Source organism: Triticum urartu, chromosome 1 (assembly GCF_003073215.2).
Source record: "Triticum urartu cultivar G1812 chromosome 1, Tu2.1, whole genome shotgun sequence".
Lineage (NCBI taxonomy): Eukaryota > Viridiplantae > Streptophyta > Magnoliopsida > Poales > Poaceae > Triticum > Triticum urartu.
This window is the reverse complement of record NC_053022.1, coordinates 463,012,870-463,028,582: the sequence shown is the minus strand read 5'-3', so window position 1 is coordinate 463,028,582 and position 15,713 is coordinate 463,012,870. Positions and strand designations below refer to the sequence as shown.

At 47.4% G+C, this 15,713-nt stretch overlaps 1 protein-coding gene and 1 long non-coding RNA gene across 2 annotated transcripts; one reads left to right on the top strand and one right to left on the bottom strand.

The window, feature by feature from the left end:
- The first annotated feature begins 4,856 nt into the window (after positions 1–4,856).
- Positions 4,857–12,750, top strand: LOC125519135 (beta-galactosidase 7-like). Its single transcript, XM_048684017.1, has 19 exons — positions 4,857–5,219; positions 8,023–8,118; positions 8,230–8,342; positions 8,836–8,902; positions 9,071–9,163; positions 9,236–9,379; positions 9,466–9,560; positions 9,650–9,758; positions 9,837–9,921; positions 10,005–10,123; positions 10,204–10,365; positions 10,471–10,655; positions 10,752–10,849; positions 11,027–11,139; positions 11,421–11,528; positions 11,618–11,725; positions 11,818–11,963; positions 12,073–12,382; positions 12,468–12,750. The coding sequence occupies exons 1-19, from the start codon at positions 5,007–5,009 to the stop codon at positions 12,576–12,578; spliced, it is 2,475 nt and encodes an 824-aa protein (XP_048539974.1). The 5' UTR covers positions 4,857–5,006; the 3' UTR covers positions 12,579–12,750.
- LOC125519140 lies at positions 8,352–9,604 on the bottom strand. Its single transcript, XR_007288196.1, has 3 exons — positions 9,521–9,604; positions 9,251–9,407; positions 8,352–8,895 (listed from the first exon to the last, which is right to left on the bottom strand). It is a non-coding gene; the product is annotated as an uncharacterized LOC125519140 (long non-coding RNA).
- Positions 12,751–15,713: the final 2,963 nt, after the last annotated feature.

Sequence of the window (15,713 nt, the reverse complement as noted above, 5' to 3'; positions counted from 1 at the left end):
TACCTCCAGACCATTCCGGAACTCCTCGTGATGTCCGGGATCTCATACGGGACTCCGAAAAACTTTCGGGTTACTGCATATACATATCCCTACAACCCTAGCGTCACCGAACCTTAAGTGTGTAGACCCTACGGGTTCGGGAACCATGCAGACATGACCGAGACGTTCTCCGGTCAATAACCAACAGCGGGATCTGGATACCCATGTTGGCTCCCACATGTTTCACGATGATCTCATCGGATAAACCACGATGTCAAGGACTTAATCAATCCCGTATGCAATTCCCTTTGTCTAGCGGTACGATACTTGCCCGAGATTCGATCGTCGGTATCCCGATACCTTGTTCAATCTCGTTACCGGCAAGTCTCTTTACTCGTTTCGTAACACATCATCCCGTGATCAACTCCTTGATCTCATTGTGCACATTATGATGATGTCCTACCGAGTGGGCCCAGAGATACCTCTCCGTTTACACGGAATGACAAATCCCAGTCTCGATTCGTGCCAACCCAACAGACACTTTCGGAGATACCTGTAGTGTACCTTTATAGCCACCCAGTTACGTTGTGACGTTTGGCACACCCAAAGCACTCCTACGGTATCCGGGAGTTGCACAATCTCATGGTCTAAGGAAATGATACTTGACATTAGAAAAGCTTCAGCATACGAACTACATGATCTTGTGCTAGGCTTAGGATTGGGTCTTTGTCCATCACATCATTCTCCTAATGATGTGATCCCGTTATCAATGACATCCAATGTCCATGGTCAGGAAACCGTAACCATCTATTGATCAACGAGCTAGTCAACTGGAGGCTTACTAGGGACATGGTGTTGTCTATGTATCCACACATGTATCTGAGTTTCCTATCAATACAATTCTAGCATGGATAATAAACGATTATCATGAACAAGGAAATATAATAATAACTAATTTATTATTGCCTCTAGGGCATATTTCCAACAGCTGCATATGTCCACAAGGCACATATCATCTTTCATCAGATTGATCCCCGTAGAAATCGATATATAGACATGATGATTCTCAATATGAAAATCACTCAGATATATAGAATACATACAAATGTACTTGTACCGAAGTGCTGATACAATATATTGTGATATACAATATATGATGACAACAATACTTATGTTCTTATTAGAACATCGTAAATGGACATAAATTATGTTGAGCACTCGTGAGATTGAGAGACTAAACAATGTCTTCAAACGTGTTAGTTGAGTCATATTCAACCACATATTCTCCGTGTCCATCGGATCCCGTCATCACTGGTGATGTCGGGTTGAAGGTTGAAATGATCTTCAAACCTTTTCCCTTGAGTTCATTGTGTCCCAAGAATTGCTGATACAGAATAACCAGATGGTGAGATTTGAATCTAATGCCTTATAATGTATAAGACAACATTTTTCTGTCAGCGGTGTGATCCTGACTAGAGGTGAATCCAGGATTGCACACATTATCCCACGAGACACAAGAGCGATCATGATGTCCATGGCCTAGATAGGGCAGTGGTGGCCATTGAGGGCGAATGCCTCAAAATCTCTAGTCATCGGTTACCAGAGATAATTAATTTACAACAAGTAAATTAAAGACCATCATGGTTAATGTTGTAATGAAATTTGCAAAATTGATATAGTTTCAAGAAGTTGGCTTGAAACCATTAGTGTGAATCTCAAATTGCTAATTATGACACCTTGAAGATAATCTCCAAACTGGAGTAGATCTCGCAGCATTAGAGAGTATAATCTGATGAAATCAGTAGATACTCACTCCTAATGCCTTATGTCACGACTTAGTAAAAATATATGGGAGAGCACTTTGTAAAGCAATCATAATGTCAAATGACAAAATATTGGCTTAAAGAGTAGTGGTGATAATCTGCAAAGCAGTAGATCTACACACTACCTTGTGATCCCAATACATCAATTTAAAGTAATCACTTTGAATTTTGCATCCATATTGGCAAGAAATTGAAATATCAATTGCAAATAGACGTATTAATCTCGACATGTGGCGAACATGGAAATATATACATCATAGAAATATTCCGGAATACCTCGTACTCAACGAAGAAACAGTACTGCAGAGGTACTGAATTTATCTTTGCAAGAGATTAAAAATCTCTATTGCAAATGGATGTAATTAATCTCAACACGTGATAAACGTGGAAATGTATTACATCAACTTAAGATCTGGAATACATCTTGGTACTCAACAGAAAAATACTAAACGTAATGAATAATAATGATGTTGCAAACTTGATCCTCAAGTGAAAAACTTGAATTGTATAGATATCAAATTAAATGAGATCTTATATCAAATCGCAAGATAATTCAGCAGAGTGAATTAATATTTTTCGAGAGAAAACTGATCTCGACCGCAATGAGATTTTTTTTTGCGAGAAAAAGAAAATTTCTCAATCGCAAATGTTGTGCGAGAAAACTTAATCTCAATCACAAAACAATGTCATTGTACTAATGGAACATGTTATAGGAATTGCTAAAAAGCAAACACATTGAACATGCCACATACAATAACCATATATTTTCTGAAATGTTAAAACTCAAACAGAAAAATAGGCTATCATGCGTGAGAGAATTGTAGGCAGTCATTTGTGATTATAGGAAACCACAAGGTTTGAAGTGAAAACTGCCGAAGAGATAAGGTTCTCTTTTTTTTTCTCGTGCAGTCCCTGATAACCGCTACCGCCGGGAGACGCTCGCACTGTGCGCCGCCGTGCCATGCGCTAGCAGCGCCGCATCGCCAGTATATACGGAACCGCTCTGTCGACGCCGCAGAGGGTACCGCGCTGGAGGGCCAGGCCACGTCGCGCGCGCCTGAGGGCATCACTATCTGGCCGTCCCATCTCCTTCACGGGAGGGGCCGTGGCCCCGAGCAGCCACGCCGGAGGGCGCCGCTCGTCGGGGAGTTGAAGCCCTACAGCCGCGCCATGGTCCACTGCTCCGCGCCTCTCTACAGATCGAGGGTGCAGCGGCGTGTGCCATAAGCCGTGGTCGCGGGCACCGCCATGCGCAGGTTCCGTCGATTGGAGCCGCGCCGATGGGAGCGTCGTCGTGCCTAGCGTTGGAGGGACGAGATGCATCACCAGGCTGGGTGCCGCGCGCCGGAGGGCGCTGCCCCGCAGTGAGCCGCCTCCGACGTCGTGCGCCAAGGCGACGCCGACCGCTGCCGTTGGCAGTGGACTCGAGCACCTTGCTTGATGGCTTCCTGTTCATGGGAAAGCAATTATTTTGTAGCCAGGAACGAAATTAGTAAAGTAGCAGCTTGTTTATTAGACGAAGACGCTGATGTTTGCGTGGTGCTTGACTCCGATTCAGTTCTTCTTCCCCTTTGGATTTTCCTCGTTCGAGTTGAAAATCGCTGGAGTTGCTGGGGGGCGTCGTGGCATGGAGTCGAGGTGGAGGACCGGTCGCAGGCACTGCCGTTGATGCGGGGCTGCGCGCCGCACCGGGATTGGTCATGGCCGTGGCCGCCCCCGAGTAAGGCGGGCCCCGCACATGGGAAGGGCCTCGCCGGGGGTAGCGACGGGATCACGGGACCAAGGGCATCGCTGTGGAGGACTGGCCGAGGCCTGCCGATCTGCGCCAGATGCAAGACGAGGGCCGCGTCGTCTGCCGGGGAGCGTCACTGCTGCTCTTCGAGACGTCGCCGGCCTCGGTCTTCCCCGTTCTGTGTCGCCCCATGAGGCCGGTAGCCGCTCCGCCGAGAGCGTGCTGATAACGTGTTGAAAAGAAACGAGAGAGAGGGAGACAGAGAAGTAAAAGTGAATCGTTGTTCTCATTGATGATGGGATTACACATATATATAGCCCCCGAAAGGGTGCGTCCGAAGGGACACGAGACAACCGCCTCGATTAGGAAAAGCAGGGATTAATAGGATTAATTAAATCCTAACAGGATCTAGAGAAGTTGGTCGTCATGGTTTGTTTTGGGTCGGGCTGCTTCCCTAGGAGGCAAGTTTTGCCATGTTATTTTCTCTGTTTTGGGCCGGGCATTACTTGTCCCTCTGCTACTGACACCATACTCACACCTTCTGCGTTTGTGGCATGCGTTTTGTATCACTTCTTGTTCTCACTCTTAACTTCTTCTATCAATGAAATGATACGCAAAGTTTTGTGTATTCGTGAAAAAATTAAGATATTCCAGCTAGCTTGTGCGACCCACTAAATGGCTTGCCAACTTGCGGTTCCACTTCTATCACAGAAGCAAGATAACCATGACAAGCATGAGCACCTTGCGTGCACATTTCGAGCTACATTACGCAGCTTGTCACGTACCGTTCTCTGCGCTGCCGCTGCCTCGTTGGAGGACCCCCAAGTCGATCTTGCTTGAACGGAAAGGGCAAGGCACGGCACAACTCTCATCTCCACCATCATTGATCAATGATGGTCACCGTAAAAAGGTTTTCCTTTGCTGTGGCAAGGTGGACACATGTCCGAACTGAAAGTCGAATTAACGTGCGTGGCGACCTACTGTCCTGGTAAGTCGGTTGCCCATTTGCTGGCAAAAACTTTCACGGTAAACTTTGGTCTATCAGTGCACTGGTCGATGCGTGCAATGCACGCTGTACTACCGGATGCACGTTACAAATAATGGGCTGTGAACTGTAACATACGGCACCGGTTTTTCTGGAAAGCACTGATCAATGGGGTGAAGGTCGGTACCTGCAGGGATCCTGGACCATGTGAAACGCTAAAACCGTGGAAAGTGATCACGCCTTTTTCAGTTCACCAAACCCTCCCGCATGCGTCTAGTGCCCTACTACCACTGCTCCTCATCAAAATGTGGCAAGCAACCCATGAATCCATGACGTTTTGCCCCAAGAAACAGGCAAAGAGAGCCCCAGCAAGGCAACGGCAGGAGATAGCTTGTCTTCCTTGCCATCGCATGCACTATATAGTACACTCTCTCGGGTCCTAGGCGTTTTGCCTGGCTAAGCGAGCTGCGACTGCGAGGCCAGAGTTATGTACGCAGTTGGCGCGGTGGTCGCCGTTGCGCTCATCGTGCTGACAGCGGCGTGCGCGTCGGCTGCGGCAGGAGACGGGCGGCGGGTGGAGGAGGGAGGAGGCGATGCGGCGCGAGGAGAGGTCACCTACGACGGCAGGGCCCTGGTCGTGGACGGCACGAGGAGGATGCTCTTCTCCGGGGAGATGCACTACACCAGAAGCACGCCCGAGGTAACCACTTCCTTCTGCATTCTGATGCCGTTTCTGCTCCGCGTTTTTGTTTACCTTCTTGATTGAGTTTTAGCAATCCACTTAGCGTAGAATCAATCACCGGTTCTGGTTTGCCCATCGATCCACCACACCACCCTGTGCTAAACTGCCAATGCGACGCCTACTAATGCCATGCTCGGGCATATGATGTCCTATGGCTATGGGACGGTGTAACCAGTGAAAACACTTGTCCAAACGACGGCGTATACTCCGTAGCGTCTTCCGGCAACTGCCAAGGAAGAGCGGCTACCGGCGGGCGGCGGCTGCCATTGATTGGTGACCACCGCAAAGTGGGAGACTGATGAATGAATATCGGTTGTGGTAAATTCGTGCGGCGGTGCTCTGCTCTGCTCCACCCTCCTTGGTCACCACCTTATTCATTTCCAACACGAATGGCTTGCCACCTACATGCTCCAATGCATCAGCTCCGGGGGTACATGCACCCAGGAGCTGCGTCGCCGTCGCATATACGTAACTGATGCCGCATGCGGTTTCCATAATTCCATCTAGGCCGTTTCGAAAAAATAATTCCATCTAAATGAACTGAACGCGCAGGAAAGCACACGCTGTTTTGTGATTGCTGATGCGCGCCATGCACAGACACGCTGTTGGGTCCTTTTTATTTCATTGTTTTGGCTGATGCATTGGAGCATGTAGAGTTGTAGACGACGACGTCTCTTCGCTGCTCAAAACAGCTTTACTACGGACGCATCCCACCTAAATACGTCAGGTTTCTACAGAGTGGAGTGATTCCACACAGCTTGGTTTCTTCCTCTCCAATCTTGTAGAAGCTGTCGTTCTGAAAATTTGACCATCAATATCTTTATTATTGGAAAAATCGCCAAAAACCATATCTTTATTAAAAAATAATACTTGGATTGGATTCTTGAAAATCATGCAAGATCTTGTCTTGAAAAGTATTTTCTCAGTATATGATTTTATTTCATTTAAAAATAATGCGCCAATGTGACAGAAATTAATTGTCAAGATCACGTTTCGAAGATCATTCTCATGCCCAAAACAACAGATTCGAGAGGACCGAATAAAGCAATTTATATTTCACCTCAATTAATCCTGATCGTGTGGGATTTTCGCAGAAACTATACAGATCATGCATCCATTTCTTTGGAGTAGAATTATGAGCATGCATTAACTCAGTACGAGAGAAATCTATTGAAGAGATTTTACTCGTGCATGGGTATTTCTAGAGCAATTAAGGCTTCATTACCGATTTACTATACTCCAAATAAACAAGCAAAAAGACAAGACAAACTTTACTACCGGGCGTGCATTGCAGCCCATGGCCAGCACACGTTTCCTTTTTCAGCCACCTGCGCAAATACTTGCCAAGCATGCACATGTCGCCTCCATAAATATATATCGTAACCAAGTTGAGGAGAACCCTCAAGGAAACTTAGGAAAATTCGCCAACTATCAGCTAGCGATCGACAACATCGCGAGTCATGGCCCTCGCAATGGTGGTCGCCATGCTGATAGTGTGCGTGTTTACTACCGCGGTGGTGGGAGGCTGGCGGGGAGGGGAGGGAAAGGAGGTCAGGTATGATGGCAGGGCTTTGGTGCTGAATGGCACAAGGAGGGTTTTGTTCTCCGGGGAGATGCACTACACTAGAAGCACCCCTGAGGTAATTGTCCAGCAGGGCTTTGGTCGTTGGGTACCTTTTGCAAAAGCTTTCACCCTCCTGATTTGATCATGGTGTAGTTTTTCAATGGTATAACGGGAGTCCAATTGTCTAGTTTCTTTTTACAGTACTTCGGTTGTCTAATTTTTATTTGACCGATATGGAGGTCACGAGGATTGCATAGCGAAACTCTTTTCAGTTTTTTAGGGAAAATCTCTTTTTTGTTTTGTTCAGAGAGGATCAGCTCTCGCCTGGGATCTGTCTCCTATAGAATTTGAACCCCTGGTGGGTTAAAAAAAAGAATTTGAACTCCTTTTTTTTAGAATTGAATTTGAACTCCTGGTGGATTTGCCTCCGTTGCACGCAGGTCAGTTGCCTAAGTACGACGGGCCTAAAGCCCAACTTGGTTCAGAGTTAGGACTTCATTTCATGGGCTCTTGTTCTCGTAGGCTTGCCTTTCTCGGCCCAATACGGCTTACATGGCCCAGCATAAAAACCACGAGGATCTTTGCCCATTGTCGGTCCTCACACACACACACACAAAAAAAAAACCTTTGCCCGCCTTCCTGCCCCGCGCACGTCATCAGGAGTTCAGGACGATGGCACTTTTCTGAAAGAAGCTACTCTCGGTTAAAAATGGACCAATATTTTGGCAGCTAGAGAATCAAGATAGAGATACCCACAATTACCAAGTACCACATTCCATCCAACTATGACATACTGCAATATTTGTTTTACCTACCCCGGCTGTCATTTATCTACCTCTGACACCCTCAACAAAACACTACTCGCTTTATACAAGTATAATTCCCCTTGATAAAACAATATCAAACTTGCACAGCTAAAAGGCCACTGGTAAAAATTTGAGGCATACGTCATAGTCCAGGGGTACTAGGCAATAAATGGACCGCACAATTGCGCAAGTAGAGGGGAGGGAGGCAACTCTTCAAAGTAACTGTCAAGTAGAAAAAATGTCGATCCTCTTCTAGACATAAGACAAGGGTCAAATATTAGGCAACGTTTGAACTGAACTTCTATACTGCTTCCTAGCTTGGTGCAATTCTCTAATGAGCTACTTCTTCTGATTCATCACCAAATCAGTTTGTGCGTATTTCAATTGACAGATGTGGCCAAAACTCATAGCGAGCGCCAGGAAGGGTGGCCTCGATGTCATACAAACATATGTCTTTTGGAATGTTCACGAGCCTGTCCAGGGCCAGGTAGGTGTCTTTTCAATTCAAAATATGGATAGATTGTCTGTCAAAGGGAAAAATATTTAGTAAATGAGTCGTTTATTACTGATATATGTTTCACTTATATCATCGCACCAGTATAACTTTGAGGGAAGATACGATCTCGTGAAGTTCATCAGAGAAATTCAAGCTCAAGGGCTCTATGTAAGCCTCAGGATTGGACCCTTTATAGAGGCAGAATGGAAATACGGGTATGGATACATATTTTATATCTATATCTTTACTACTAATAGAGATACGGGTTAAGCTGGGATACCTTCATCTGAACTGTCCGCAGATGTTTATTCAATTTTATAAATCTGAATCCAATGGCTGTTTGCAGAACTGACTCACTCCTAATCACTTCTATGTTAACTGCCCCTTTATTACTCCAAGTTTCAGTATCGTTGCCTCATAGTTGCAAAAAAGATGCTTAATACCTTTTTCTGTGAAGAGAAAAATGTGCATTGCATGCATGCAGTTGCTACCATAGATGAGCATCTTCCCTTTTGAAATGTTGTACGGAATACAACTCTACGACTAAACTGTTTCATACAAGTGCACATACCTAAGTGGATAAAAAGTACTCCCTCCGTCCTAAAATGTAGGACGTTTTTTGACACTACACTAGTGTTAAAAAAGATCTTACATTATGGGACGGAGGAAGTAGTACCTGAACAAATGCTGGGTCTTGTGTTCATGCAGAGGGTTTCCATTTTGGCTACATGATGTTCCAAACATCACCTTCCGAACAGACAATGAACCCTTCAAGGTAAATAATCTTTCAGATGGCATTCTAAGAATCTGTAACATGAAAAACTCTGAACTGTGACTGGTGATTTCAGAGTTTTTGTTTTGCAGAATCCTACAGAAGCACTACTAACATGATTTCAGTCTGGTTATCTTTAACATGGTAAATTATATGTTTTTGTCCACGCAGCAACATATGCAACGATTTGTCACACAGATAGTAAACATGATGAAAAAGGAAGGGCTGTATTACCCACAAGGAGGCCCAATCATCATTTCCCAGGTTAGGAAAATTAACTTGAATTAGTGGTTGTGTTAAGTTCTTCATTATGTAACTAAATAAGTTGAAACACAGATTGAGAATGAGTACCAGATGGTTGAGCCTGCATTTGGCTCAGGTGGCCCACGTTATGTCCGTTGGGCAGCTGAAATGGCTGTAGGTCTCCAGACAGGTGTTCCATGGATGATGTGCAAGCAAAACGATGCCCCAGACCCAATTGTTAGTTTCCATTATTACATTGTTTCACCTGATTGCACCTCATTAGCCAATAATTCCTATCAGTTTGACAGTAAGTTCATGACTAGATTAATACCTGCAACGGGCTCATCTGTGGAGAAACATTTGTAGGACCAAACTCACCTAGCAAGCCTGCATTGTGGACAGAGAATTGGACAACTCGGTATGTTGCAATCTCACAGCTCACTTGGTTTTGGACCTTCTCATTCTGATGGAAAGAAAAGTCTGATGGTCAATTCTTAATGTGTTCAGCTACCCTATATATGGTAATGATACAAAGTTGAGATCTACAGAAGATATTGCCTTTGCAGTTGCACTTTTCATAGCAAGAAAGAAAGGAAGCTTTGTGAGCTACTACATGGTACAGACTTCGTAAAAACACTTCAAAAGTTTCCCAGCATAATCAATTCTAAATTCTCTCTTGTTGGTTATGACACAGTACCATGGAGGAACAAACTTTGGTAGGTTTGCCTCTTCATATGTAACAACAAGTTACTATGATGGAGCTCCTCTAGATGAATACGGTAAATACTTCAACGAGAGTAAAGGCATAGTAGAAGGATTTAAATATAACAGTAACTAACAGACTTAGTTTTGCTGTATCCAGGTCTAATATGGCGACCTACATGGGGCCATCTCAAGGAACTGCATGCTGCAGTAAATCTATCTTCAGAACCATTACTGTTTGGAACGTACTCCAGTTTTTCATTAGGTCAAGAACAAGAGGTAAAATAACACAGCGCAAAACAATATCAGTTTATTCAATATATTCTAGCAACATAAGCATGATTTATGACGTACTCCAGGCACATATCTTCGAAACAGAATTGAAGTGTGTGGCTTTCTTGGTCAACTTTGATAAGCATCAGTCACCAACAGTAGTATTCCGTAATATGTCTTTCCAACTGGCACCCAAATCCATCAGTATTCTATCAGAGTGCAGGACAGTGGTATTTGAAACAGCCAAGGTATGTGACCCATTGACATATATTCCTTCAGGACCCAGGTGTTTTCATCACAGGCAAATGCCATAACCTCTTGTTATGATATTTCACTATTAATTTCTATCACAGGTAACTGCTCAGTATGGGTCAAGAACAGCCAAAGCAGTAGAGTCTACTAACGATATTCATAGATGGAAGGCATTTAAAGAACCAATTCCTGAAGATATAAGCAAGGCTGCGTACACTGGAAACCAACTCTTTGAACATCTCTCAATGACTAAAGATGAGACAGATTATCTCTGGTACATTGTCAGGTAAGAAAATTTCCTCAAAGGTGTTTTTGTTCATCATTTGTATTTACTTATTTAATTATTTTAAATCACCATGCTAACTGTATTGCTTAAATGCAGCTACGAATATAGACCAAGCGATGATGGCCAGCTTATGCTTCTTAATGTTGAGTCACGAGCACATGTATTGCATGCCTTTGTCAACACTGAATACGTAGGTCAGTATCCTAGTAGATAAATTATGATTTTATCAAGCTTCATATATAATTTTGTGGAAAGCAACAACAAATGTACAATATTCATCATATACACTGTTCAGATTATGCTATCTTCTAAATCAATCTACAACTGATGAGTTATGTTATTGCTAATCGCACTTCACTCATGTCTATCAGGGAGTGTGCATGGGAGTCATGATGGACCTGGCAACATAATTCTCAACACGAATATTTCTCTAAAGGAGGGGCAGAACACAATATCATTGCTAAGTGTAATGGTTGGATCACCGGTATAGTTCCTATGAGCTGCCCCGGTAATATAAATTTTTTTATAAATAAAAGAAAGTAATCGAGGGGAACCACGATTTCCTAAAAATGGGTCCTTTTATCACAATATGGTCCCGAACTGCCAATGTACCAGAAATATGCTTATTCTCTTGGTTGCGTAAAAGGAGCAAATGTGTTAAGCGTAGTTATACTGGAGCTTGAGTACAACAAATTTCAAGCATACATAGTTCTAGAAGTGTATCAACTAGCCATTTTATCATAATTGCACTCTTTTAATTGGAAGGACTCTGGTGCTCACATGGAAAGAAGAAGCTTTGGAATTCGCAAAGTGAGCATACAGCAAGGACAACAACCACTATATCTCCTCAACAATGAACTATGGGGGTACCAGGTAATTCCAAGTCAACTAATTGCTAATTTGGAACATGAGATAGAGATGAATATACAACTCTCGAATTTGATCTGACAGACTAATCGCAGGTTGGCTTATATGGAGAAGGGAAAAGAATCTACACGCAAGAAGAAGCAAGCAGTGTTGAATGGACAGAGATCAACAATTTGACATATCATCCACTTACTTGGTACAAGGTAGATAAAACCAACTAGCTCATCATCTTGTGCTAAATGCCCACTCTTTACAACAGTATACTATACATTGCACCATTTGTTGTGTGACCCAGACAACATTCGCCGCACCAGTGGGCAACGATGTGGTGGCACTGAACCTCACTAGTATGGGCAAGGGAGAAGTATGGGTCAACGGGGAGAGCATTGGACGGTACTGGGTCTCCTTTAAGGCCCCAAGTGGACAGCCCTCTCAATCCCTGTAAGCCTAGCTAGCTCCAACTCTCAGCCTCCTTTCTCAAACTCTCATCTCCCCTGTGACCAACCATACACGCAATATCTCACTGACATTGCATTTCTGAACTATGAAGGTATCACATTCCACAGCACTTCCTGAAACCTATAGACAACCTCCTTGTTCTTGTTGAGGAAATCGGAGGCAATCCGCTGGAGATAACGTTGAACACAGTGTCCATCACAACAGTGTGTGGCAATGTGAATGAGCTTTCGTCGCCGGCTCTCCATACGCAAGGAAAGGGTCCGGAAGTACATTTACGGTGCCAAAGGGGAAAACACATCTCAGCAATTGAGTTCGCGAGTTATGGGAATCCTGCAGGCGACTGCACAACATTTTCAACTGGAAGTTGCCATGCCACGCTGTCTGAATCCGTTGTAAAACAGGTAATATCTATAACCAATATGATGAACTAATGTTACAATCTGCTCCCTTATTAACAACATCCAACTATTTATTCTGTTCTTTCAGGCTTGCATAGGTAAAAGGGGTTGCTCTATTCCGGTATCTCCTGCCAGGTTTGGTGGTGATCCGTGCCCTGGGATCCAAAAATCCCTTCTAGTTGTTGCGAATTGCAGATGATACCATACATACACACATTAAAGGAAGTAAGGTTAATGGCCGCTAAATCAGCAGAAAGCAAGAATTGGACAGATTGAGGGTAGGTTATACAGATCCGTTGCTTTAATCCAAACAATCCGATAGATGTATATGTAATTCACCCCAAACCAACAGATACATTATTTTTTTTCGCAAATACGCAAAAGGCTTGCGTATCATTGCATTGATAGGTAGAGAGAGATCATACAAGGTTTCTCAAGGATTACAAGGGGAGAGGCTAGCCAACATGTACACAGGAATGGCATGGTAGGATAGCCCAGGACGCAAGCAGAGGTGGTGCGACGGCCACCATCGCTAGCCGAATTCTATGTCTCCGGGATGATCTGCGCCAAGTGCGTGGCGCCCGCACGTGCCCATAGCCTTGCCTCATCTCTGATCTCGTTGACGGCGCGGCAAACTGAGGGTCGATCACCGTCGAAGGTGCAGCCGTTGCGGTGCTTTGAGAGCCACCAGGCAGTGAGGATGGAGATGGAGGCGAGCCCGCGTCGAAGACAGCGCGGAGAGTCGGCGATGGCAGCGGCGAGCCAATCGGCAAACTCGTCGTCGCGGCTCGGGATCGTGGCTGTGGATCGACACCAGGAGAGTACCTCGTGCCAAACCTAGCGGGAGAAGGAGCAGCCTGCGAGCAAGTGTTGCATGGTCTCGGGCTCTTGATCACAGAGCAGGCATTGGGGCTCGTGAGGCAGGCCGTGGCGCGCGAGGCGATCAGCCGTCCAGCAGCGGCCTAGCAGGGCAAGCCACATGAATAGCTTGATGCGAAGTGGAGCCGAGGTACGCCAGGTGAGACGCCAGTGCGGGTCTTGAATGGATCCAGAGAACATGGCTTGGTAGCAGGAACTCGCGGAGTAGGAGCCGGAGCTAGTCCAGCGCCAGGAGAGCCTGTCTGGCTCGTCGGAGAGCGTCACAAGGCGCAGGCGACGCCAGAGGGTGATGTACTGTGTGGCCATCTCGATGCACAGCGCCCCATGGATGTCCGCGATCCAGGCGCGCTTGTGCAACCCATCACGCACGGAAAGAGACTTGCGGCGCCGCTTGGAGACCTTGGCGTGGACCAATGGCGCGATGTCGGAGATGCACTGGCCATCGAGCCAGTGATCCTCCCAGAACTTGCAGCTGCGCCCATCGCCAATGTGCCAGCAAGTGGAGGCCCGGAAGATAGCGTGAACCTCGGAGGAGTGGGGGATGTGTAGGTGCTGCCATGGGCGCGATGGGTCCGTCTTCTGTAGCCATAGCCATCGGGTGCGCAGAGCGACGCCCGCAAGGTGGAAGTCCGACAGGCCAATGCCGCCCAGGGCGACGGGACGGCAGACGCGGCGCCAGTTGACGAGGCAGTGGCCACTGCTAGCATCTTTGCGTCCGTGCCAAAGGAAGTAGCGGAGGAGGCAGTTGATCTGCTTGAGGACAGTCGGGTTGATGGCCAAGGCGAGTAGCGTGTGCACCGGCATTGCCGCGAGCACGTGGCGACAGAGCGCCAGGCGGTCACCACGCGACATCATAGATGCCCACCAGGGGGAGAGCCTGCGCTCGAGCTTGATGATGATTGGTTGCAGCGCAGCGGTGCTGACCTTGCGGATGGAGAGCGGGAGGCCGAGGTATGTAGTGGGGAACTCTTTGATGGGGCATGCGAAGTGGGATGCGATGGCGAGACGTTCCTCAGGCGTGCACCGAATCGGGGAGGCCGCACACTTGTTGAAGTTGGTGTACATCCCAGACGCATTGCCGAAGAGGGTGAGCAGCCGACGGACGGCCGAGAGGTCCTGCTTGTCAGGCCGGCAGAAGACGACCACGTCGTCGGCATAGAGCGAGATGCTTGAGGCCATGTGGCGCGAGGTAAGGCGTTGAAGCACGCCGCCGGCGACGGCGCGGCCGAGCAGGTTGTTGAGGGTGTCGATCACCAAGACGAATAGCATGGGGGAGAGGGGGTCCCCCTGCCGAAAACCACACATGTGGAGGATTGGCAGCCCTGGGGTGCCGTTGATGAGGATGCGCGTGCTCGCCGTGCTGAGGAGGATGCAAACCCATTCGCGCCATCGCCGACCGAAGCCAAGGTGGCGGAGGGTGTCCAACAGGAAGGCCTAGGAGAACGAGTCGAACGCGCGGGCAATGTCAAGCTTGAGCATGACGCGCGGCTGTTTGAGGTTGTGGAGTTGGCGCGCCGTTTGCTGGACGAGCAGGAAATTATCATGAATGCATCTGCCCGCGATGAACGCACTTTGGTTGGCGGAGACCATGTCGCCGAGCCTGGGTGCAAGACGAAGAGAGAGCACTTTGGCGAAGAGCTTGGCGAACAGGTGGATCAGGCTTATGGGACGGAAATCCGCGAGCGTGGTGGCGTCCGGTTTCTTCGGCAGCAAGGTGATAAGCGCCTCGTTGAGCCGCTGGAAGCCACGACCGTTGAGGTTGTAGAGCTTGTTGAACGCATCGACGAAGTCCGCCTTGATCGTGGGCCAAGACGCGCAAAGGAACTCGGAGGTGAACCCGTCCGGTCCCGGCGCTCTCCCCATGGGCATGCACTTGATGGCCTCCCAAATTTCGTGCTCAGAGAACGGGGCGTCAAGTTGTTGCAAGTCGAACGTGCGCGGGTCGAGGCTGTCCAGGTCGATGGAGGAGAGCCTCTCCCGGGCGGAGCCGAGGATGTCAGAAAAGTGTGCGTGCGCGGCCTCCGCGATGGCAGCCTGCCCGGAGATGGTGGCGTCGCCCACCTTGAGCTGCAGGATCGTGTTCTTCTTGGAGCGCTGCGCTGTGTGGAGACGGAAGAAGGCCGGGTTTGTGTCGCCGCCTTTGAGGTAGTTGAACCGCGCGCGTTGCCTGGCGATGGATCGATCGAGCGATGTGAGGCCGATGTAGGACGCCTTGAGTTGGCGGCGAAGCCACGTCTCGGCCGCCGAGAGCTGCCGGAAGTCTTGTGCTGCGTCGAACCGGGCGATGAGCTCACGGGCGACGATGAGCTGGAGGGAAATGTTGCCGACAGTCTTGGCGCTCCAACGCTGGAGGCACTTGGTGGTGGCCCGCAGGCGAGCATAGATGCGGCGAAAAGGATCCGGCTCGTCAGTAGCGGAGGCCCACGCCTCGGCGACGGCATCATGGTAGCCCTGA